Source organism: Ailuropoda melanoleuca, chromosome 16 (assembly GCF_002007445.2).
Source record: "Ailuropoda melanoleuca isolate Jingjing chromosome 16, ASM200744v2, whole genome shotgun sequence".
In the NCBI taxonomy this organism is placed as follows: domain Eukaryota; kingdom Metazoa; phylum Chordata; class Mammalia; order Carnivora; family Ursidae; genus Ailuropoda; species Ailuropoda melanoleuca.
Window position 1 is genome coordinate 38,282,842 of NC_048233.1, and position 23,266 is coordinate 38,306,107.

Below are 23,266 nucleotides of genomic sequence, written 5' to 3' on the forward strand. Positions count from 1 at the left end.
AAATATGTGAGGATTAAACAACGCATAAATAACACATAGGTCAAAGAAGAAATGTCAAGAGAAATTTAAAAATATTTTGAACTAAATGAAAATGAAAACACAACTTAGCAAAATTTGTTGGATGCAGTGGGAGCAGTGCTTAAAGGGAAATTTATAGCATTGAATGCATATATACGAATAGAAGGTCTAAAATCAATAATTGAAGTTTCCAACTTGGGAAACTGTAAGAGAAGAGCAAATTAAATCCAAAGCAGAAAAAAAGATGATAAGAATTCGACCAGAAATCGGCGCACCTGGGTGGCTCAGTCGGTTGAACGTCCCACTCTTGATTTCAGCCTAGGTCATGATCTCAGGGTCATGAGGTGGAGCCCCGTGTCTGGCTCTGCACTGGGTGTGGATCCTGCATAAGATTCTCTCTCTCCCTCTCCCTCTGACCTTCCCTCCCCCAAGCAGGAAGAAAAAGAAAAGAATTAGAGCAGAAACCAATAAAATTGAAAAGAAAAAAAAATCAATGAAGCCACAAGATGGTCCTTTGAAAAAAATCAGTAAAACCCGTAAGCCTTTAACTTTAGGCTACCTAAGGAAAAAAGAGAGAGGACATAAATTACTATCAGAAATAAAAGAGGGGACACCACTACAGATTCCAGGGAAATTAAAAGGGTAATAAAAGAATACTATGAATAAATCTGTGCCCACAAATTTAATAACCTAAATGAAATGGACTGATTCCTTGAAAGAAAGACACAATGTGTCAAAACTCATACAAGAAAAAATAGGTGATCTGAATAGGCCTAAATCTATCAAATAAATTGAATTAATAATAACTTTTCAAAAACGAAAGCACCAGTCCCAGATAGATTCCTGGTGAATTCTGCAAACATTTAAGGAAGAAATTTTGCCAGTATTCTACGAGCTCTTTCAGAAGATAAAAGCAGAGAAAATACTTCTAAGTCATTCTATGTGGCCAGCATTACCATAATACCAAAACCAGACAAAGATATTAAAAGAAAAGAATACTGCAGATCAATATCTCTTATGATGTAAATTTATATTTATATCTCTTAAATGTAAAATGCAAAACTATGCAATTCTGGAAGATAACATAGGACAAAACCTAGGTGATCTTGGGGTATGGTGAAGCTTTTTAGATACAATACCAAAGATACTATCCATGAAAGAAATACAGTTGACCCTTGAACAACACAGGTTTGAACTATGGAGGTCCACATATACACAGATTTTTTTTTAAAAGATTTTATTTATTTATTTGACAAGAGAGAGAGGAAGTGAGAGAGGGAATACAAGCAGGAGGAGTGGGAGAGGGAGAGGGAGAAGCAGGCTTCTCACTGAGCAGGGAGCCAAATGAGCAGGGAGCCCAATGCGGGGCTCGATCCCAGGACCCTGGGATCACGACCAGAGCCAAAGGCAGACGCTTAATGACTGAGCCACTCAGGCACCCTATACACAGATTTTTTATGGTACTGTAAACATACTTACTCTTCCTTATGACTTTCTTAACATTTTCTTTTCTCTAGCTTGCTCTATTTTAAGAATACTGTATACAGTACATACAACATACAAAATATGTGGCAGTCAACTGTTTATGCTATTGGTAAAGCTTCCAGTCAACAGTAAACCATTAGTACATTTGGCCCTTGAACAACATGGGGCTTAAGGGCACCAACGCTTGTGCAGTTGAAAATCAGCATATTAACTTTTGACTTCCCCAAAACTTAACTACTAATAGTAGTAACTTTTAACTATGCACAAGTGGACCCATGTTATTCAAGGGCCAACTACAATTGATAAGATCAACTTCATTACAATGAAAGCTTACAATTCAATGGAATATAGTATGTTCATAGGGTTTTGCAGTCATTTTAAGTTTAGGACATTTCCATCACCCACAGAAGAAATCCTGTCCCCATTAACAGTCACCCCTCATTTCCCCATAGACCTACACAACTGTTAATCTGCTCTCTGTCTCTATGGATTTGACTATTCTGGACATTTTGTATAAATGGTATCATATGGCAGATGGTCTTTTGTGAATAGCTCCTTTCACCTAGCAGCATGTGTTCAAGCTTCATCCCTGTTGCAGCATGTAACAGTACTTCGTTCTTTTTATTGCCAAGTAATATTCTATTGTATGGACATGCCACATTTTATTTACCCCTTCATCATTTGATAGACATTTGGCCTGTTTCCACTTTTTGCCTACTATGAATAAAGCTGCTATGACCCTTGGTGTACACATTTGTACGTGTGTGTGTGTGCGTGTGTGTGTGTATACATATGTTTTCATTTTCCTTGGGCGTATACCTAGGGGTGGAATTGCTAGGTCATATGGTAACTGTTTAACATGAGGAACTGCCAAACTGTTTTCCATAGTGACGGTATGACTTTATGTTTATACCAGCAATACACAGGGCTCCAGTTTCTCCAGGTCCTCTCCAATACTTGTTTTTTTTCCATTTTTGTTTTTGTTCTGTAATAGTCGTCCTAATAGGTGTGAAGTGGGATCTCATTGTGGCTTTGATTTGCATTTCCCTGGTGATCAGTGATGTTGAGCATCTCTTCATATGCTTCTTGGTTATTTGTATATTTTATTTAGAAAAATGTCTATTTAAACCCTTGCCCATTTTTTTTGTTTTTTAATATTACAATTTTATGAGATATTTCATTGAAGAGAGTATGTTTTTTAAATTAGCAGACTTTGTTAGAGAAGTTTTCGGCTTACAGAAAATTGAGGAGACTGCACAGTTTCCTCTCCCCTGGTCAGTTTCCATTTATTACTATTTGCATCGGTGTGGTGCATTTGTTACAACTGATGAGCCAATATTGATACATTATTATTAACTAAAGTCCATAGTTTACATTAGGGTTCACTGTTTGTGTTTTAAGTTCTATGAGTTTTGACAAATACACAATGTCATGTATCCAGCTTTATAGCATCATGGAAAGTAGTTTTACTGCTCTAAAAATCCCTTGTGCTCCACCCCTTTGTCACTCCCTCTCTACTCCAAGCCCTTGGCAACCATTGATCATTTTACTATCTCTATCGTTTTACCTTTTCCAGAATGTCATTTAGTTGGAATCATATAGTTAGCCTTTTCAGACTGGCTTCTTTGACTAAGCAATAAATATTTAAGTTTCCTCTATGTCCTTTCTTGGCTTCATAGTCATTTCTCTTTATTGCTAAGTAATATTCCATTGAATTGATACACCACAATTTATCCATTCACCTTTTGAGGGACATTTTGGTTGCTTCCAGTTTTTGGCAATTATGAATAAGCTGTTAAGAACATTTATGTGCAGGTTTTTGTGTGGATCTAGTTTTTGGCTCATTTGGGTAAATACTTAGAGGAGTGTGATTGCTGGATCGTATAATAAGGCTATATTTAGCTTTATAAGAAACTGCCAAACTCTCTTAAAGTGACTGTACCATTTTGCATTCCCAACAAAAGATGAGGGTTCCTGTTGCTCTATATTCCTGTCAGCATTTGGTATTGTCAGGTTTTGTTTGCTTGCTTGTTAGATGCTAGCCATTCTAATAATATGTAGTGGTAGCTCAGAGTTTGAATTTGCAGTTCCCAAATGACATATGATGCTCAGCATCATTTTATGTGATTATTTGCCATCTGTATATCTTCATTGGTGAGGTGTCTGTTCAGACTTTTTGTCCATTTTTAAATTGGGTTATTATCCTTTTATTATTGAATGGCAAGAGTTATTTTTATATTCTGGATTCCAGTCCCTTATCACATACGTGATTTGCAAATATTCTCTCCTGTTCCGTAGGTTGTCTTTTGATGGTAACATTTGCATCACAAAAGTTAGTTTTGTGTGTTCCGATGGCTTCGTCTTTATTCTTACTGTTTGCAGGCAGAATATGCAAGGGCAGAAACAAAAGAGGAGGGGCAGTAGAAAGAGCCAGGAGAGAAGAGGTGCCTGCGGGGAGGCACTGCCGCAAAGCCCTGGGTGAAGAGAGGAAGGAAGAAAGGGGATTGAGGAAAAGGGGCACCTTTAGCTCTGGGAATACTCTGCCCAGGTTCCTGTGGTGGAGGCTGTTTGCTTTGTAGCCCTGTCTTTTCTCTGAGAAAGGTACATACATGTAAAAGGAGTTTTTGAGGTCCCTCTAAAGAAAGTACCAGTGTTCAATGTTCCTCCAGGGCAGGGACTCTATTTCCTTTATCTTTTCATCCCTCAGCACCTAATACAAAACCTGGCACAAAGACTTTCCATAAATGTTTGTTTACAGAATGAAAGAGGTGAGAGACAATGCATCAGGCCAGAGGGGCGGGTTTATTAGTTGTCGAGGGTGTTTGAATGCAAGGAGTCTCAGTCAGTCCCAGCTAGGAAAAAGTTGTCTCTGCGGACATCCTGGGAGGCAACTCAGTAATTTCTGATTCCCACTGTGTACAGGAGCTGATGGCTCCCAAGACAGAGCTAGGGACCCGAGAACCATCTGGGAGTGGAGACACTAAGCTGATGCCATCTCTGAGCTGTCCCTGGGAGAAGGAGCGAGGGGAGGAGAAAGAGGAGCGTGAAGAGGCGGAGCCTCCGGGCCGGCACCAGCCAGTGGAGGTTGGGAAGCCTCTTTCTCCTCCCTCATTGCCTCCACCTGGCTCCTCCCCGCGTTCGCCAAGCTCCCCTCCCCCTTCCCCAAGGACAGTCCGCAAGGAAGCCGTGGCGGAGGAGAGCTAAGACTAAAAGGCAAGAGGGGCCCTTGGGTAAAGACCCAGGGGGAAAGCCTAGAGAGAGGTGGGGATGACCGTGCTGGGAGGAGGCGGTGGGGAGGACTGGTCGGAGCGGACGGGAAAAGCAGAGGTGGTATGGCCGAAGAAGCTGGAACGAAGAGGGGGGATGGGTAGGGCCGTCGTGAAGAGCCCTAGCCCTTTGGCTCATCTCCCTCTGCTTGCACGCACAGCCCCCATCCCTGACAATCAGTGGAGCTCAAACCTCGTTGCCCTTGGCTGCCCGACTTCTTTTCTGGCACTCATCCAATTCAGATCGGTGCACCTCTGATGTTGCCTCCCTTTCTGTCTCCCTCCCACGTGCTTATCTACACACACGTGACTTTATATTTAGATTTTGCGTCTGTGTATTTCTACCTATGTGTCACTGCGAATCTGTAAGGATGCTCGTAGATGAGTCTGCGTGCATGCCTGTATCCCGTGCCTCTGTAAGTGGTTTAGAGCCGCAGAAGAGGAATCTGAGCTGTGTTTGCAGGTCAGCACTCCTAACCTTCCCCCTCGTTCTGGTGACTTCTCGTCCTCACTGGAGCCCCCAGGGGTCAAAGAGCCCCGTGTGGGTTTGTAAGGGATGAGCTCCCAGAGTGAATGAGAGGAAGAAATTCAAGGGAAATGGGATCAGCACACTCATGTTTTGTTCTTCCGTTCCCAAATTTTTGCCTTCCTATTTGCACCAGCTAGTTAGTCTTGCTTTTTTTGAGAACAGCAGAAATTTGGACACTAGGGAACACTCAAGTTAATAGGAGAGTGTCTCTATCCGGGTGTGTTTATTGTATTCCTTTTGCTGCTTGTCGTTACATGCTGTCTGAAGTCCTATTTGTATCTGTATGTGTTAGAAATAGAATAGGAAGCTATGTTTGTATCCAAGCATATTAAATAAAAGTTTCCATATGTCTGTGTGCATTTCGTATTGTCAGTTCCCTAATGCTTTCAACAAGGACTTATCGAACTGTTGTGTGCATAGACTTCACCACTGGCTTTGGTCAGCTGTGGGAGAGTTTTTAAAAACCGAACATGATCCCTCCCTGGAGGATTGTTCAGTCTAGTTAGGGAAAATGGCTTATAGCAATCATCTATCTCAGGGTCTGCAAATGCTTTCTGTAAAAGGCCAGATAGGAAATATTTGAGCCTTTGCAGGCTCTCTGGTCTCTGTCACCATAATCTACTCTGTTGTGGTAGCACAGAAGCGGCCACAGGATGACGTATGAAAGAATGAGAGTGGATGGACGCTGAAAGTTGAATTTCATGTAATTTTCACACGTCGTGAAATTGTTTTTTTAACCATTTACTTTCTTCGATTGCCGCTGTATGAAACCATATAAAGGGCTGGATTTGGTCTGTGTGCTCTATAGTCTGCTAACCCCTGATCTAGTCTGACATTATTTTCAATATATAAGAAGCAATTTAAATGCCACATAGGGGCGCCTGAGTAGCTCAGCTGGTTAAGCAGCTGACTTTCGACTTTGGCCCGGTCATGATCTCAGGGTCCTGGGATCAAGCCCTGAGATGGTCTCTGCCCTCAGCAGGGAGTCTGCCTCAGGATTCTCCTTCTCCCTCTGTCCCTTTCCATTGTGAGTATGCTCTCTCTCTCTCTATCAAATAAATGATAAATTTTAAAAATACCACATAAAGTAGTGATTAAATGCTAAATGAATGATCCAGTACCAGACAATATGTGATGAGAGGAGGTCGAAAAAGAAACTCTTCCTGACCTGTGGTCATCAGTGAAGGCTTAATAGACAATATTATAAGGTTACAATTAGGACTGGTCTTAAGTGATGGAGTGGGCTGTCAAGGTATGGAAGGGCCAGGGTGGCCTCCTGGATGTGGGACGCAGTGTACCCAAGTATACACGTGGGGAGGAGCAAAGTAACGTTCAGGTGATGATGGAGCAGAAAATGCACAGGAGCAAAGGGTGAAGCTCTAGGCAAGGGCTAGATCATGGCAGTTTTGACTGCCAATCCAAGAAGTTAGTCAGCGCGGATTATGTGTAGTATGTCTGAGAATCTGTGTCCCTTAATACTACTGTGTGTCTGTATGTCTTCGTGAGTGTCCCACTGCATGTATTTTATTGCCGCGTATGCGGACTTGTGTGTTTATGTGACCTGTGTCTTTATCGTGTTTATGTGACCTGTGTCTTTATCAGCAGCTCCCCCCATTTTCCCAGGTTCACGGCAGAAACAGGAGCTGTGTTTAAGGTCATCAGCTCCTGTTCAAGTGAATGCATCCTCTCTCCACAGAGGCCCCAGTGTTCGGGGACCTTCCCGTGGAGGTTTGTTTTGTGTCTCTGATAGAGTGGAGAAGGGAAACAAACAGAGGGAGAACAGCTATTGTGGGCAGTTCGGGTGGAAAGAGGCAGCGAGGATCGCCAAGAAGAGAAGGGCAAGGGAGGATAGAAGGGAGAACAGGATTTGGTAACCATTTTAACTCTGAGAATAAGGAGGAGATACATTTAAAAATTTAGGTTTTAGCCTGGGTAACTGGGAGAATGATGATTCCGTTGACATTTTAAGGATATAAAAGCGTGTCTTGCGTGTTCCTGTGAGAGCGAGAAAAAGCCTAGCAGACAAAAATAGGAAGGTGGTCACATGTCATGTGTCCATATCTATGCAAATGTGGCGATGATTCTGTTCCTCTTCCCACCTGATAGCATGTGTGAGGTGCAGGCCTGAAGATGGGTCAAGAGATGCTCAGGAGGCAGGGAGTCTGGGAGGACAGGAGAAGCCGTAGAATGTCTTTAACCGTTCCTGAGCCCGAACCACTGATTTGCGCAAGCTCACATGTGCACATAAAACCTCAAACTCCAGTTCCAGCTTAGGCCAGTTGTACGTGCCATACAACTGAACCCTAATCTTCACCGTAACCCAGCCCACCCCCGCTTTTCCACTTTGCTGGCTCTCGGTCCGTGCCCTGAACATCCTCACTCCTGCTGTCTGCAGCAGCCCTTCCCTTCATCAGAGCAAGGAATCCTTGAGGCTAACTTAACTTTGCTCCCTCCTTTCTCATTTCTGTCCGGTCAACTGCCCTTCCCCTTGACCTTAGCTTGTTCTCCGAATAGGCTCCAATTGAGGTGGGAGGGATTAGGCAGGACCTCTGCAGTGTTGGGTTTGATTACTGTGACATTTCAGCTGGTCACTTTGTGGGGGTGTGGCCCTCTTCTGGAAGAAGTCCAAAGCAGCCAGGCTGTAAAGCCCAGACTTGGCGTAGTGAGAGAGCCTGACTGCAGTGGCTCTCACCAGTCTCACAGAGCCCTTTCCCGAGCACCTCGGTCTGCTTGTGTCTTACCGGGTCATTCCCTTGAATTCTAGAGTGGATCATGACCCATGAAGAGCACCATGCAGCCAAAACCCTGGGGATCGGCAAAGCCATCGCCGTGTTAACCTCGGGCGGAGATGCCCAAGGTAAGGAGAAGGCCCTGCGGGGGAGGGGGGGACAAAAATCATGGCTGGTGGGCCCCCTGGAGTTTCTTGACTCCCTTCACCTGTAGAGCAAGATGGTCCTCCTTCATGTCCTCCCGCTGTAGGTTCAGGCTGGCGTCCTGGGCCTTCCCAAAAATCTGTCAGGTCTAAGTCCCCAAGTGCTTCTGGATATTGTTTGCTCCAGTGTACTCACAACTTCATAAAACTTTTTTCCAGGTTTCTCTGAGGATTTGGGACCATTTGGGTCCTTTGGTACCTAAAAGATGGGTGTTTCCTCAAGCCACGTTAGAAAGAGACCACAGAGATAAAACTGTTGAGAAAGCAGTAGGTGGATTCCCTTCCAGCACCCTATAGTGGTGGGGAAAGGGAGGGACCCAGAATCGGGATGTGGTGGGTCCTAGAGCGTCTGATGTCTGTAGAGTTCCCACACTGACCAGGGTCCGGCACCTCGCTCCCACGGCGCATTTCCTTCTACTAGGCACAGCTCTGCTTCGTTCTCTGTTTTCTCTGGCCTTTTCTTCCCCTTCCATTCCTTCAGCCCCCAAACAAACAGGAACAGCAGCAGTTAATCCGTACAGACCCATGGGTGGTGTGTGTGTGGGGGGTGGGCAGAGAGCAAAGCCAGAGAGAACCGCTTTCTGGGTTGAGTCCCAGAAACCTGGAAGTCAGGAAAATCAGGTATATGGAAAAATGAAGTGGGAGAGAGAGAACGTGTGATTTTTCTTCCTCCTTGGATGGTCTTGTATATTCTAGTTCATAATACCTTAAAGAGAGGCAGAATCTCTTTGAGAGGGACACGAGGACATGGACACTGTGCTGGGACAAAGAGAAGGAAAGAGAGTTCAGCCAGTCTCCCCTTCGCTCTGCTCCGCTCGCCCTAGACTTCCTGGACTTTGTGTTAAGCACCCACTTTGTGTAGAGCCCTGTCCTGTATGTTGTGAAGAAGTCGATCTCCTTGGGGATCTTGTAGTTTTAGGAGAGAGAACATCCGTTACTAGAGTTCTGTGTAAGGCTCCTAAATCACAGTAATCAAGTGTGCCTTAAGCAAGTAGGACCCACTTACATAACGAAGTGCTAGGCCTCAGTAGGATTAACCAGCGTAAAGTTCCCAGACAAGGTAGATTTCCAGAAACCGAACTCTTCATCGAATGAATTCTTGCTTCAACAGTGCCTGGTACATAGTAAGGGCTAAATAAACGTATTCCTAATGAAATGCAAAGGGAATTATTGAGCACCTGTGTAGCCAGCAGGATGGTGGGCACTAAGGATACATCGATGAAAAGGTCACAGGTCACCTTTGGCCTTTTCCTATTTAAAGTTCAGTTAAGGTTGCTCTTATGATCCTTCTCATTGGTGTGATTAGTAAATCTAGACTTTAAATATGCTTTTAAACTAATGTTTATTGAATTACACCTGTGGTATATATTATGAACAAGAGAATGCTAGAACAAAGACACTCAGGGAGGAGGGCAGAGAAGTCTGAGTTCAGGAATGGTGGCCAGATTAGGAATGCAGATCCCTGCTTGAGGCTGACCTGGCTTCTCTTGCTTCTCTATTCTCTCCTGGAGAGAATCCCATGCTACATAAACTCTGAGTGTTGACCCTAAAACCTTGGCAGGGTGGCCTGTGAAATTGGATTAAGTGTAGCAAGAGCCTGCTAAAAATCCAAGGGAGGTATATGAAGTTAGGAAATTATGAAAAAGAAGAGCTCTCCGGAGAGGGAAAGAGGTAAAAAGAGAGAGAGAGAGAGAATGACCTAGGATTTAATTTGAGTCTAAGAGCAGCAGAGCCCTTCCAGCTTCTAATCCTGAGTAGAGAAACCCTCGTTTTAGAGGGACTATCACCTGCTTTAAGGGACGATCGCCCTGCATGGAGGCAAGGGCTAGCATACGCTGATTTCTGAAGGGCCAGCTGGACCGCGGCCTGCGGGATCCTGTGACAGGCACAGCGTCCCCAGGCAAATATCCCACTGTGAAGCCACATAACATCACAGGTGCCTTGGAGTAGTTGGTACAGGATGAAGCTGAGAGAGGCAGGGAAGCAAAGCAGAAAACTCAAAGTAGAGCCGAGAGGTCCCAACTGAAGGAGCAGCGCAGAGATAGGCTTAATGATCTTTAGTTCTCCCAGGGAGAGGAGGGCATGGAAATGATTTTCCCCCAGGGGCTGTGGGAGAGTGAGGTCGGGCTCTGTAAAATCCAGAGAAGCCACAGCTCTGTCATTCCCTGGGTTCAACAAAGCTCATAACTTCTTAAAGTAGAAGGGAGGCCAGAAATCAGACAGCCTGAGTGCAGAAGCTGGACTGAGTTGATACGAATCCTAATTCCCGCTTCAGCCCAGGAATGGCCCCAGCTCTGCTCAGTCATACCACGTTTGGCCTTATGACATTGGCTTATTCTGCTGGAAAGGATCTCAGTCGTCTGCTCTAGCCCTCTGTCTTCAGATGGATGCCTGTTTATCCTGTTTGTAAAGGTTTTAAAGGTTTATAGGAACAGGGATTCGATGACCTTTTTGGATTGCTGTTCTAGGACTCATAATTTTAATTACATATTCAGAAGTGTAATTCAGATCTAACATTTATTTCTCACGTTGGAATTAAAGGTTTTTTTTTTTCCCTATTTAAAATTCAGTTAAGGTAGAAAGAAACTTTTTAACATCTGCTTTCAAAAAGGTAGTGACTAAGTCATTTATTAGTTTTTTCTGTCTCATGTCATAGGGACCCATCACCCATAGTTCTTCCCAAAGCCTCTTCCCTACAGGCTGTAATTAGAAACTCAAAGTATGTGCCTCTGATGTTCTCCAGAGCCCCTCCTGGCTGTACCCAGAATACCCCCTGGGTGGTGCCTGTAATCTTATCCTTCGTCTTGCTTCTAAGAAGTCAGACAGCTGCGAATACAGGGTTATTTAGGGCAACATGGAACAGCCAAGGAGAGCCTGGCCAGGACTGATCTGGGGCCAGAATAGGCCAGTAATGTTAAGTAGGAGAGCACAAAGAATACTGGGACTCCCTAGTATAAGTTACGTATACATCCCAGTCTGTGATTTCTAGGGAACTGGGGGTTTGAGACACAGGTATAGGGGACAAAGGGAGTCCTAAAGCTTTGTTTCTAGGAAAACAGCTATCCAACTTGGAGGCAGCAAGGATGACCTCTGGAGGTTGATAGGATTGAGGTAAGAAGGTAAAGGGAGGGGAGAAGAGAATCTTCTTTTCTTGTGGGATTTTTCTTCTGCTCAGTGGATTTGGGTATTTCCTACCCACCATCTATTGTTTACTTTACACTTAAAACCTTTTAAGTCATTGTTTTTCTTAAATCTTTTCTCCCCCACCCTTACTCAGGTTGGGAGTGGGAAACAGCATTCCAACCTATACATTTCAGAAGTATGTTTTTTTCCTTATTTCTTAAGATAACAAATTCATACTCCAGAACTCCAGGTATCCCGTAGAGAATCCCCTAGGCCTTGTCAAAGTCTAGAAAATAAACAATAGTTTCATTTCTGTTCTGATCTTACTGACTTTATTCCTCCTTCCTAAATCACTGATGGCTTTTTGTTCTTTTCATACATGCAGGCTTTTCCTAAAGCTTCTGAGAGGCCTGCTCCCATCACGGATTTTTCCGTTTTGATCCCTTCAATTTGAGGGTGTGAACCTAGACCTGTAGACTTCATGTGGCTTTGCCTCAGTGGGGGCGGAAGTGGGCTTTGACAGCAGTGCACACCAGGGACCTCTTGTAGGCAAGCCCAGTCTTTCAATTCTTACCTGAGATCAGTTATCGGAAGCATTCGGCCCTGTTCCAGCTCTTGAAACTGCCCTCTTTGGGTTCCAAGATATCACTAAGACCTGGTTTTCCTTCTGTCTTTCTTGCTGCCCCTCCTCAGTCTCCTTCCTGGATCCCGTTTTCCCCTGCCCGTTCCTTCAGTATTGGTTTTCCTCCGCGTTCCATTCCTTGCCTTTCCCATTCACATTCTATTAATTCTCTTGAGACAGCCTCTTCCAAGTCCATGTGGATGTCCTGCAAGAACTTCAAGCTCAGCAGCTCCCAATATGAATGTGTCATCTGCACCCCCACCTGCCCGACTCAAAACCCGCCTCCGCTCAGTTAATCACACCACCGTTGTACCCAGCGCCTGAGTCATTCCTGGGGCTTTTCCATCCTCCTCGCCAGCACCTTGAAATCTAACCACATAGCTGTGTTTCTGCTTCCTAGGTGTCTCCTGTCCGGTGTTCTCTGTTTTTTCCCAAATGCCACCCTCCTGGTCCAGGCCCTCATCATTTTTGCCGAGGCTGCCGGGTAGCCATCTTATCCCAGCATCCTCTGCGTTGCTGCCGCAGTGATCTTTCTGAAACGCACAGAGCATCGTGTCTCTCCACCCTCAGAATTCTTCAAAGATTCTCCATCATTTGCAACTTGTTTTTTCTAGGTCACAGACCCTTTTGAGTATCAAATGAAAGCTGTGGACCTTCTCCCAAAAGAAATTCCTGTGCCCAGAAAACTTTTCATACAGTTTCATGGGATTCATGGATTCCCTGAAACCACCACCCATGGGTCCCCAGTCAAACCCTGGCCTACAGAATAGGGGCCACAGTTCCTCATGTGGCACAGCTGCCTGCCTACCTGTGTGGCTTCATCTCTCACCGCTGCTGTCTTCCTGTCTCACAGTTTGTTCTTCGTAGTACCAAATTTTTTAAAGATTTTGTTTACTTATTTGAGAGAGGGAGTGAGTGAGAGAGAGCATGAGCCAGGGGAGGGGCGGGGGGGGAGCAGACTCCCTGAGGAGCAAGGAGCCGGATGTGGGGCTCGATCCCAGGACTCTGGGATCATGACCTGAGCCAAAGGCAGGTGCTTAACCGACTGAGCCACCTACGTGCCCACCTAAGGTTGTTTCTTGACCCTCACCTTCGATTTGTGCTATTCTCCTGCCTAGAACACTCTCCCCCAAAGTGTCCACCTGAAAAAAAAAGATTTATAAGGATATTGTCCTTTAGGTCTCAGGTCAAATGCTGTCATTTCTGTATAACGTGTCCCGACTTCCTCCTGACAGCTGAGATGCTCCTTGTCCTTGTTCCCACTGTGCTTTGTACAGATCTCCTTCATACAGATCCATGTTGTAACCATATTATATTCTTTGCAAGTCTTGAGGACCATTACCAAGTCTTTTATCTTCGTACACCTAGACTGTATCATTCACTGCTGTTTCCCCAATCCCTATATAGCGCCTGGAGCATGGTAGGTATTCAGTAAATATTTGCTCAATGAGTGAATGGATTTTCGATTTGATTTGGCGCTTATAGCCATCTAATACCAACTTTTGTCAGCCTGCAAAACTCTGCCCCCCCACCCCCCAAAAAACAGACATTCTGGTCTTTTTTATTCTATTTAATTCCAGGTAGTTTGGGATTTTGCTGTAGCTCATGATGGATTTTAGTCTGCTGCTGAAGATTTTTCTAATTACTGATTTCTGTCGTGCTCACTGGTATATGATATTTCTCTAGGCAGGATTAGGGACCACAGTAATAGATTTTAGGTTGAAACAAAAAAACGGACTGGGGTATCTGAGGGAAGATGGTTAGAATGGTTCACAAGTAATTGATCTATCTTGGCTCTGAGATTCCTCGAGCATCCCTGGGAGCCCCTCCTCCCATTACAAGGTAGGAGGGGGTTACCGTGCTCAAGACCCAGGACTGACCCAGGACCGTCTTCCATCTCTCACCAGGGAGGCTCTGCTTGCTTGGCACAGTTATCAGTAGCATTGGTTCTAATGCAGAGGCCTTTATAGCTTCCGCCGGATGTTGTGTGTTGTGCGGGGTAGTTTCCTCCACGGCACTCATGGGAGAGACGGGTCTCGTCATTGAGCAGCCACTGGAAAGGAATAATACTTCTCTGGGAGAAAGGGGAAAGCCTCTCCTCTCTGTTTTAGTCCCAATTACTTTTAGTCCTAATTGTTTCTCCCAGTGGGGAGACTGGCTCTGTGACCATGACGTCTTTGAACTTGTTTCCAAATCTGTAAAATGGAGGCAACTTCAGGGCTGTGGATAGGATTAAACGAGATGCGGTTTGACAAGCATTTAGCACTGTCTTAACACTACAGTAAGCATTCAAGATTATGATCCCTGGATTGCCCTGGCAAGGAAAGGTCTTAGGAAACATGGGGTTTGAGGGGAAGGGAGAGGAATCGGGGATATCTGGAGCTACATAAACACTGAACATGGTAATTCAGCGTTAGCGGGGAAGCTGGAAGACTTGGAGGAGAGGAGTGTTCTAGATTTGGAGAAAAGCGTAAGAAAAGGACTGAGTCATGTCTTGTAGTCCAGGTTGCTTTTCTGAGGACTAACCTCTCCCTGTCATCTTTTCTCCCTCCTTGCAGGTATGAATGCTGCTGTCAGGGCTGTGGTTCGAGTTGGTATCTTTACTGGTGCCCGTGTCTTCTTTGTCCATGAGGTTGGTTCTCTACTTTGTTCTCTGTCGTTCTTTCTCTGTTTTCTGCTCCTCCCTCCCCACTTCCTCTTTCTTCACCTCCCAGTTACATGCTATGTCTGACCTGTGTTGTCTCCCTGTCTCCATGACTGTCCCCCACCACTTTGGTCTCTGATAATGATGGAGGGACCTGCAGGGGTCTGCAGACTGGGTCCTCGTGGTGCCTGTCCAATTTAAAGGGAGAAGTAACTCTCTCTTCCCCTTACTTCCATCAAGACAAAGAGAGAAGCTGAAATGAGTATTTCACAGAAGAATTGTCCGGAGATAGAGCCTTTGGAAGGAAGAGTCTCATCAGATTTCTGTAGTTCCCCGAACCTTCTGAGGCTCTAACTCTTTTTCCCTTCTCTCCCTTCCCTCTCATTCTTTGTGTGCTCTTCTTTCTGTAAGGTTTATCTGTCTTTTCCCCAATTTTATCTTTTCAAGTCCCACTTCTCTCCCGCCTTCCCTCCAATGCTTCTCTTTTCCCTCTACTGTTATCAAAGCCATCTGTTATCTAGTTCCCTGGGAGACAGATTAGAGGACATGGGATGAGTCAGAAGCAAGAGGAATTAGGATGAAATATCAGGAAGGACATCCTGCCCTTTTGAAATTGTGAGAAACTAGAAGAGGGTATTGAAAAGTTGACGTCTTCTTCCTTGGACTATGTTAAATATGACAGTGTCATGGGCATCCAGGAATCAGTAATGGGAGGAGGTGACTTGATTCTCAGAGAACTTCTTCCCAGGATCCTGTCTTAATCGTGGGGGTTTAGGGAGAACTGGACTAGTGGAGGCCGAATGAGTGTATTGTGCCCCACAGGGTTACCAAGGCCTGGTGGATGGCGGAGATCACATCAGGGAGGCCAGCTGGGAGAGCGTTTCGATGATGCTGCAGCTGGTATGTTCCTGAGGACTCCTGTCCCATGTTTGTCCTGTCTTTGTTGCACCCCTGATTTGTTGCACTTTGGTTTGGCCTCACGGTTGCCCAAGCCCCCCAACCCCCATGTGAATCGACGTGAATGGTTCTGTGACAAGAGAGGTGCCATGATTGCCCTTTACCCTTTTTTTTTTTTTTTAAAGATTTTATTTATTTATTCGAAAGAGACAGAGACAGCCAGCGAGAGAGGGAGCACAGGCAGGGGGAGTGGGAGAGGAAGAAGCAGGCTCACAGCGGAGGAGCCTGATGTGGGGCTCGATCCCAGATCGCCAGGATCACGCCCTGAGCCGAAGGCAGACGCTTAACCGCTGTGCCACCCAGGCGCCCCTGCCCTTTACCCTTTGAGTTTGAAAACATCACCCTATGTTCCTAGGGTGGCTTGGGGACGGGAATGCGGTCACAGGACAGTTTGCTCTTTATAGAAAGGTCATAGGCAAGACTTGAGGAGCTGGTACGTAAGCAGGACCTGCTCTGGGGTCACGGGGAAGGTCTGGCCATGAAAATAGCCTTACCAGAGGACTGGAGCCAGACCCAGAAGAAGAGCTGAAATCTGCCAGTCCTCATGTGATGGTGATAAGGTCACCTGAAACCAGAGTGTTTAAGGCAGGAAGGAACAAATGCAGCATTTTACAGTTTCCAAAAACACCCTGAGATTATGCTGATTGTATCCACAACCCTTTGTGCTACTTTCTCTAAGTCATATACCTATTTTCTGATTTATTGAAAAATCTACACATTACATTTGTATCCGCATACTTCACCTCAATCCTCTAAAAATCTATGAGAAGAAATTTTAATGTGCAGTGCTTTGGGGAAGGTTCTTTATAGTGCCTGCAGTAAAGAGGTCTGAGAATGAGCCAGAATTCTCCATCAGTACTCCCAAAAGCATGGATGCCAGTAGTTTATATGATTTGTGAAAACCCTAAGTATACTTACCTCCCTCGGGGTATCTATAATCCCCTGGGAATACTCGGAGCTGTTTTTCCTGTGAATACCTGGGTATTGTGTCTCCTTCCAGTAAACACAGGTCCTGAGGAGCGAAGAGGAAGGGATTGGCAGTGCCTGGTTACAATTAGAAATCAGTGAGTTCAAGAGGGAAAAAGTACTACCAAGCACATTGGGATGAACTCCTAAGAACAGTTCGGATGCAGTCTGATAAAGTCAGGTCGCTAGGGAGAATTTCCAGGACTGAAGCCAGTGCTATTTCTTACACTTCTGAGAACATGTGAAAGATGCAGATGATTCCAAAAGCCCACAGCATGTATGTATTCCTTTAGTCTCCTTGAGGATAATCACTTTGATGACAAAGCCTTCAAGGAAATGGGTTGATCTTAGTCTTCAGAGAGGGGTAGCAGAATACAAGGACTGACCCTCTGATAGCTCAGCCAGTATCATCTCTCTCCCTTAGAACAAACGAATGCCTTGTAAGGATGTCAGAGCATTTCCTAGTAAGCCCCGTGGTTATGACAGCCCGTCACAGTGTTGGAACGGGGAATCAGCACGTTGAGCCCAAATCTGGCCGTGTCCTCTGGGGAGCTGACTTTTACCTCTTCCCCACAGGGAGGCACAGTCATTGGAAGTGCCCGGTGCAAGGACTTCCGGGACCGAGAGGGGCGACTGCGAGCCGCCCACAACCTGGTGAAGCGTGGGATTACCAATCTGTGTGTCATTGGGGGTGATGGCAGCCTCACTGGGGCTGACACCTTCCGTTCTGAGTGGAGTGACTTATTGAGTGACCTCCAGAAAGCGGGTGAGACGTTGTTGTCTTAAGTATGGTTTGTGCCCGTGCACGCACATCCCTCTCCTCTCGGTGGAGGCAGTCACTCCCAGACACAAACGGGTAGTCTTTGCCCTCCTTGTTCTGCCATTGCTTATGGTTCCCATTGGCTGCAGGTCCTTCTCTCCCCAGTCACCAGCACCTCACCCGATGGCCCCTGGTTTGCTTCTCTTTGTCAGGTAAGATCACAGCGGAGGAGGCTACAAAGTCCAGCTACCTGAACATCGTGGGCTTGGTGGGCTCAATTGACAATGACTTCTGTGGCACCGATATGACCATCGGCACTGATTCCGCCCTACACCGGATCATAGAGATCGTGGACGCCATCACCACTACTGCTCAGAGGTAAAGGGGCAGCGTAGGAGGGTGGCAGCTGGGACCGGCTAAAGGGCTGGGGTCTAGAGAAGATGAACGCATTGGAGCTGTGGACTATAACGACCAGTTTTCTGGGGCCGGAACACTGTTTTTAGGGAAGAGTTATCCCTGGAGCCCTGTGATTGCACTGCCGTCTAAATGCTGTAGCTTTGCCTCTTGTCACTGTCTAGCCCACTGTCCATGTTGTAGCTCTGAGGGCTTTAATACCCGTGGGGTCTCCCAAATGATTCGTGTCCAACCTGAGACCAATCTGGGGAGCCCCAAACCTTAGCCACCCTTTCAGCCGTGTCATAGCGATCGTGGAGGCCACTGCTCAGAGTGTGAGAACAGGAGGACAGAAGGTAACAGTTTGCCAGGGTAATCCTAGGGGATTCCAGGCCAGTCGAGTGTTCACTTCTTCCCTTCCCTTCCCTTTCTCCTTGCCTTCCTGAGCCCCCTCGCTCCCTGGAACAGAGCCGCAAGACTGACACTTCTGTGTCACTGCTGTGTTTTAGCCACCCTGTGGCTGTGTTTCCCCTGGGTCTTCCTGGTCTCACAGGAAGCCTGTTGGAAGGTCTAGCAGCAGAAACGCATCTCCCAGGGACGTTACATGGCCTGGATGTGGGTGGCGGCTTGATCCTGGCCATAGGGACACTAGGGCCCTGTAAGCCCTTTGTTTCTCTCTTGCAGCCACCAGAGGACGTTTGTGTTAGAAGTGATGGGCCGGCACTGTGGGTAAGAGCCCGTCTTGACTCATTGATTCCGCAGCTCCAGCGATAGCCTCCTCTTCCCCGGAGAGTCCAAAGAGGCCTCCCGGGGAGGCAGATCTGGACGTGTACACGCCCCTCTTGGCGTGGCTCCCTTTCCCTGCTTCCACCCCCACCCCCTACCTACCGACACGTGCTGGTGTGTGCCTATGTGTATGTGCCCAGGAGCACTCCGGTGTGACCGGACACACAGTGCTCTGAGATTAGAGGCCACTGTGGTAGGTGAGCGTGACTAGAAGGTGCTCCTCAGGGACAGACCCCCCCTGAGAAGCTGTCTCAACGGTGCTCTTACCCTCACCCCAAGACTGAAACCATGGATCCTCAGACCTTTCACTGACTGTGGGGACAGGCACAGCCGCTGGGTACGGGTGAGGCTGTTCGTGGGGTGTGGCTTTTAGCTTCTCCCTCTCATCTTAGATACCTGGCCCTTGTCACCTCCCTCTCCTGTGGGGCTGACTGGGTGTTTATTCCTGAATGTCCGCCAGATGATGACTGGGAGGAACATCTTTGTCGCCGGCTCAGCGAGGTACTGGCACTTTATTTTGCCCTTAAAAAACCCCTCGCCTGTTCCATTGATGCTGCCCTTCCCATCCATCAGTTTCCCTCCAGTGACCACTCTTCTCTTTGCTCTCGACCAGACAAGGACCCGTGGTTCTCGTCTCAACATCATCATTGTGGCTGAGGGTGCGATCGACAAGAATGGGAAACCAATCACCTCCGAGGACATCAAGAACGTTAGTAGGAATGAAGCCAGAGAGGCCTTGGATACCATCCCCCGCCCCCGGCCCCTCCCTAGTGATTTCTGAGTCTCCCCTTAGTCCTTCTGCACATCTCTCCCCGTTTCCTGCCCCCGGGTTTCCAAGGAATCATGACAAGATAAGAGGCTAAGCCATTGGGGTTTATCTTAGTCCCTGCTTGTTTTTGGTCTTTGACTCTGTATCCCTCTCTCTGTCCCTTTTTTGGTCTCTTCAGCTGGTGGTAAAGCGCCTGGGATATGACACCCGGGTCACTGTCTTGGGGCATGTGCAGCGGGGTGGGACACCGTCAGCCTTTGACCGAATCCTGGTGAGTTGTGGGGTCCTGGGGCCCTTGTGTCTTAGAACCCACAGCCTGTACAACTGTACTTCACGACAGGGGCATACCCCACTGGCCGTGCCGCCCGACCCCAGCCTCTGGATGGCACCGGCCCTCGCCCCATTCCCGTACAGTCACTAATTCTCTTCTGTTGCAAAAACTGATGGGAAACTCTATGCCCCCCAAGTGGTGAGCTCCCAGATCTCTGCTTGGAGCATTAATAACATTATTAAGATCTAACCTCAGACACTCAGATTGAACCCTCATCCTACTTTCACTGGAAGAGAGAAGCCATACTCTTCCTTTTTTTTATCAGTAAGAAGGGAATATTATTAAGCCTCAGTAACCTCCTTGATTACTACAGTGGACACGTTTCACTGGAACCAAATAGAATTCTAATGGCAAGAGGATGAGGAATCGTCAAGCTTAGATGAAATCTGAGTAGGGAGGTAGAGCCTAGTAGGTTCTTGGCTACAGTCCTCAAATATGCGGCTCACCCTGTGATCCGGAAGGGCCCCGAGTGCCCTGGCTCTCCAGGCCGAGTCCAGGTGGGGAGGCCTGAGCCGGACTGTCTTTGCTCCCCGGGCTCCTACAGGGCAGCAGGATGGGTGTGGAAGCCGTGATGGCGCTTTTGGAGGGGACTCCGGACACCCCCGCCTGTGTGGTGAGCCTCTCTGGTAACCAGGCTGTGCGTCTGCCCCTCATGGAGTGTGTCCAGGTGGTAAGTACTGACCTCAGCTCCCCTTCCTAACAGCCCCAGGCCTGCCTTTGAGCTGGAGCTTACAGGGACAGAGACCCACTTCCAAGGCCACTGGAACAGGAGCAGATGGAAAGGCAGCATGGTGCAGTCAGATGGGGAAAGAGCACAGTGGGCTTTGCATAGGAGCTGTCACCTCTCTGAGCCTCAGTGTCCCCATCTGTACGTGTTCCTAAAGAACGTGAGAGAGGCTACGTCCTGCCAAGTAATGAGACCCAATATCGCATAATAGCCAACCTCAAATGCTTTCTTCATGTCTTCTCTGGAAGAGAAATGCAGTATCTCTCCAAGCGTTATTAGAAGCGGGAATATTATTCAGGTCTGGCTGGCTAGCTTATAGGTTTCTATGGTTTCTACCTTGAACGTGTTTCTCTGAACCAACATGTGGTTTCTAACACTCACCCTGAGGGCTGTTAGGAGTGGCGGGGCTGATGCAGTGCCTGGAAAATGTGGCGTGCTCAGGGAATGGCGGCGCTTGTATGCGGGGATTGGTCCTCTGCTGCCACGGAGCAGACATTGTGGCTGGGAGCTAAGGGGTCTGGCCGATTCTCAGGGCTGGTCTGCACGCCCGGGGCTGGCTCCCCGTCTCCCGGCCTGCTTCTCTCTGAGACTTGAGAGTCCCAGCACCTACAGCACAGACGAGCTCCAGCCTGGCTTGGCGCGGTGTCTCCAGAAGCCCAAAAGCTAAGGCACTGGCTCACGGAGAAGAACTCGGTGGCTGGGAAACGCACGGCAGGGATTAGCCTTCCTCCCCGCCTGGGCTCCCTGGGCGGTCGGCTTCATTTACTCAGTTTGGACGCTGCTTTGTGGTTGTGGCCCTGGGTGTGGAACACAGGAGAGCGCTCCTCCACTCTGCCCATGTTCTAATAAGTAGAGCATTGAATCAGCTCCTTCCTTTGGCTGCTCATGACTCCCCAGATTAAGGAAAAACAAAGAGACTTCTTTCTGTGCAAGTTTGGGGAGCGTAGAACAGGTGGGGTGCCTGGTGGGCAGGGTCCAGTCGTAAGTGCAGAGACAGGCAGAGTCTTCCCATGGGGTAGAAATCCAGCCGCATAGAGCGCTGCCCTGTAGTCATGACTGTCACTGTGCTCCTCCCTCAGACCAAGGATGTGACCAAGGCCATGAACGACAGGAGGTTCGATGAAGCCATGAAGCTGAGAGGCCGGTGAGGGAATGACCAGAAGCACACTAGCTACAGAAATCACATACGCAATGAAGCAAAAAAAAAAAAAAAAAAAAAAGGAAAAGGACATAGCTTCAGACCCAAAATAGGAGCTTCCGCCTCTTCCCCTTTTTATTGTCTCTGCAGCAGTTTCTTCCTCGGGAGAAGGGGTTGTGAGGTGACCAGGAGGCAGAGTACATCCAGGGATGCTCTCCCTGGGACTGGCCTTCCGTGGTGTGGTGTTCCTGTGTGTGGATTCCAGCTAGGTTTTCCGTTTCTCTAGGCAAAGGGCAGCTTTTCCTGCTGAGCGCAGGGCCTGGGAGAAGAGCACTCAGGGAGGGTTGGATTAATCAGTGGCCCCTTTTCAGCCCCTGCCTGGTCCCTGCTATATCCCAGTTATCTCCTTCGAGGTTTGCCCTGTAGAATTTCACACCACGAGCAAAACTTCAGGCCCCTGGCTGCTGGCCATGCGGCGTGGCCTGGAGACACCCCACTTTCTCTCTACTTTGTACAGGAGCTTCATGAACAACTGGGAGGTATACAAGCTTCTGGCTCATGTCAGACCCCCAGTCACAAAGGCACCGGTGAGTTCTCTGCCCTTGACCCTCTCCTTCTCTCAGCCCCACGTTCTTAGTGTGCCCTGGGTGTCTCAAACCCAAGACCCACATCCAGTTTAGGACTGACAAGGTAGCTTGCAAGGAATGGGAAAGAGGCTTATGTATTACTTCCCCGGGCAAATCTGGGAATAACCACGTCTGAGTGTACTTAAGCCACTTCTTCCGTTGCAGTGGTGGTTCTCAGTAGTCAGTGTATATCAGAATCACGTGAGCTGCTTATTAACATGCAGATTGCTGGATCCTTCCCTCAGAGAGGATCTGGGTCCGGGGCAGGGGCCAGGAATATGCAGGTTTAACGACATAAAGATCAGGTGGTCCAAGGATCATGCTTTGGAAATGCTGCTCTGGACGGTCTTATTCATTGTGTAATGAACGATGTCTGGGGTCAGGGATAGCAGCTTCGCTTACTGATTTGTCATAAAGATTTTGCTTCCACAGTAGAGGAAGCAGGCCGTGCCGGCATTCCTAGGGCAAGGGCTGTGTTGTCCAGAGGCACGTGTTCTGATCCTAGGACCATGAGGGACTCAGAGTTGAGCTTCCCTTACTGACCTGTCCCCTTCCTTCTGCCGGGGTTTCTGTCCCCACCTCTGCCGCACTCCCTCTCCGCTTCCTTCTCCCCAGGGTAGCACGCACACGGTGGCCGTGATGAATGTGGGGGCCCCGGCTGCAGGCATGAATGCTGCCGTGCGCTCGACTGTGAGAATTGGCCTCATCCAAGGCAACCGGGTGCTGGTTGTGCATGACGGCTTCGAGGGCCTGGCCAAGGGTCAGGTATGGGGACTGAAAGGATGGAGGGCACATACTGTGGGGCCAAGGAGCAGTCATGGGGAGGATAAGTGTAGCAAGGGTGACCTGTCTGTTCTCCTTTCTGTTCCCCGCCCCTTTGTTGTCTACCTTGCTTTCTCCTCTCAGGGTTTGTGCAGAAGCAAATACTTAATTTGAGGGCAGTTATGAACAGGCAAAAGCCACTGAAACGAACCCTTTGCAAACAACATACCTTATTTAATTCTCTATCCCAAAGCTCAGTGCGGTGCCTGGCATAAGTAGACGCTTAATATTTGTGAATGAGCAATAAGGGTGGAGGAAGTTCGTTGAGGGGGGAAAAAGCTGATGCCTGGCATTCCTCCTCCAACCTGGGGGTGTTGGGTGGGCTCAGAACTCGGGAGGTGGTGTCAGTCCACGACGCAGACCTGTGTGACC

General features: G+C 47.6%; 1 protein-coding gene across 4 annotated transcripts in view; it reads left to right on the forward strand.

The window, feature by feature from the left end:
• PFKM (phosphofructokinase, muscle) overlaps positions 1-23,266 on the forward strand; it is a 43,124-nt gene that overhangs the window by 14,653 nt on the left and 5,205 nt on the right. For 3 of the 4 annotated variants that reach the window (XM_034644718.1, XM_034644719.1, XM_019800807.2), the window contains 13 exons: positions 8,063-8,155; positions 14,534-14,607; positions 15,442-15,519; positions 17,119-17,308; positions 17,515-17,680; positions 18,380-18,424; positions 18,874-18,982; positions 19,095-19,190; positions 19,429-19,521; positions 20,126-20,251; positions 21,388-21,452; positions 21,964-22,033; positions 22,688-22,837. In XM_034644718.1, coding sequence (XP_034500609.1) covers positions 8,063-8,155; positions 14,534-14,607; positions 15,442-15,519; positions 17,119-17,308; positions 17,515-17,680; positions 18,380-18,424; positions 18,874-18,982; positions 19,095-19,190; positions 19,429-19,521; positions 20,126-20,251; positions 21,388-21,452; positions 21,964-22,033; positions 22,688-22,837 — 1,355 coding nt within the window. Of the gene's footprint in view, positions 1-4,569; positions 4,717-8,062; positions 8,156-14,533; positions 14,608-15,441; positions 15,520-17,118; positions 17,309-17,514; positions 17,681-18,379; positions 18,425-18,873; positions 18,983-19,094; positions 19,191-19,428; positions 19,522-20,125; positions 20,252-21,387; positions 21,453-21,963; positions 22,034-22,687; positions 22,838-23,266 lie in introns of those variants that run through there. The other variant, XM_011226319.3, reaches the window with a different exon arrangement.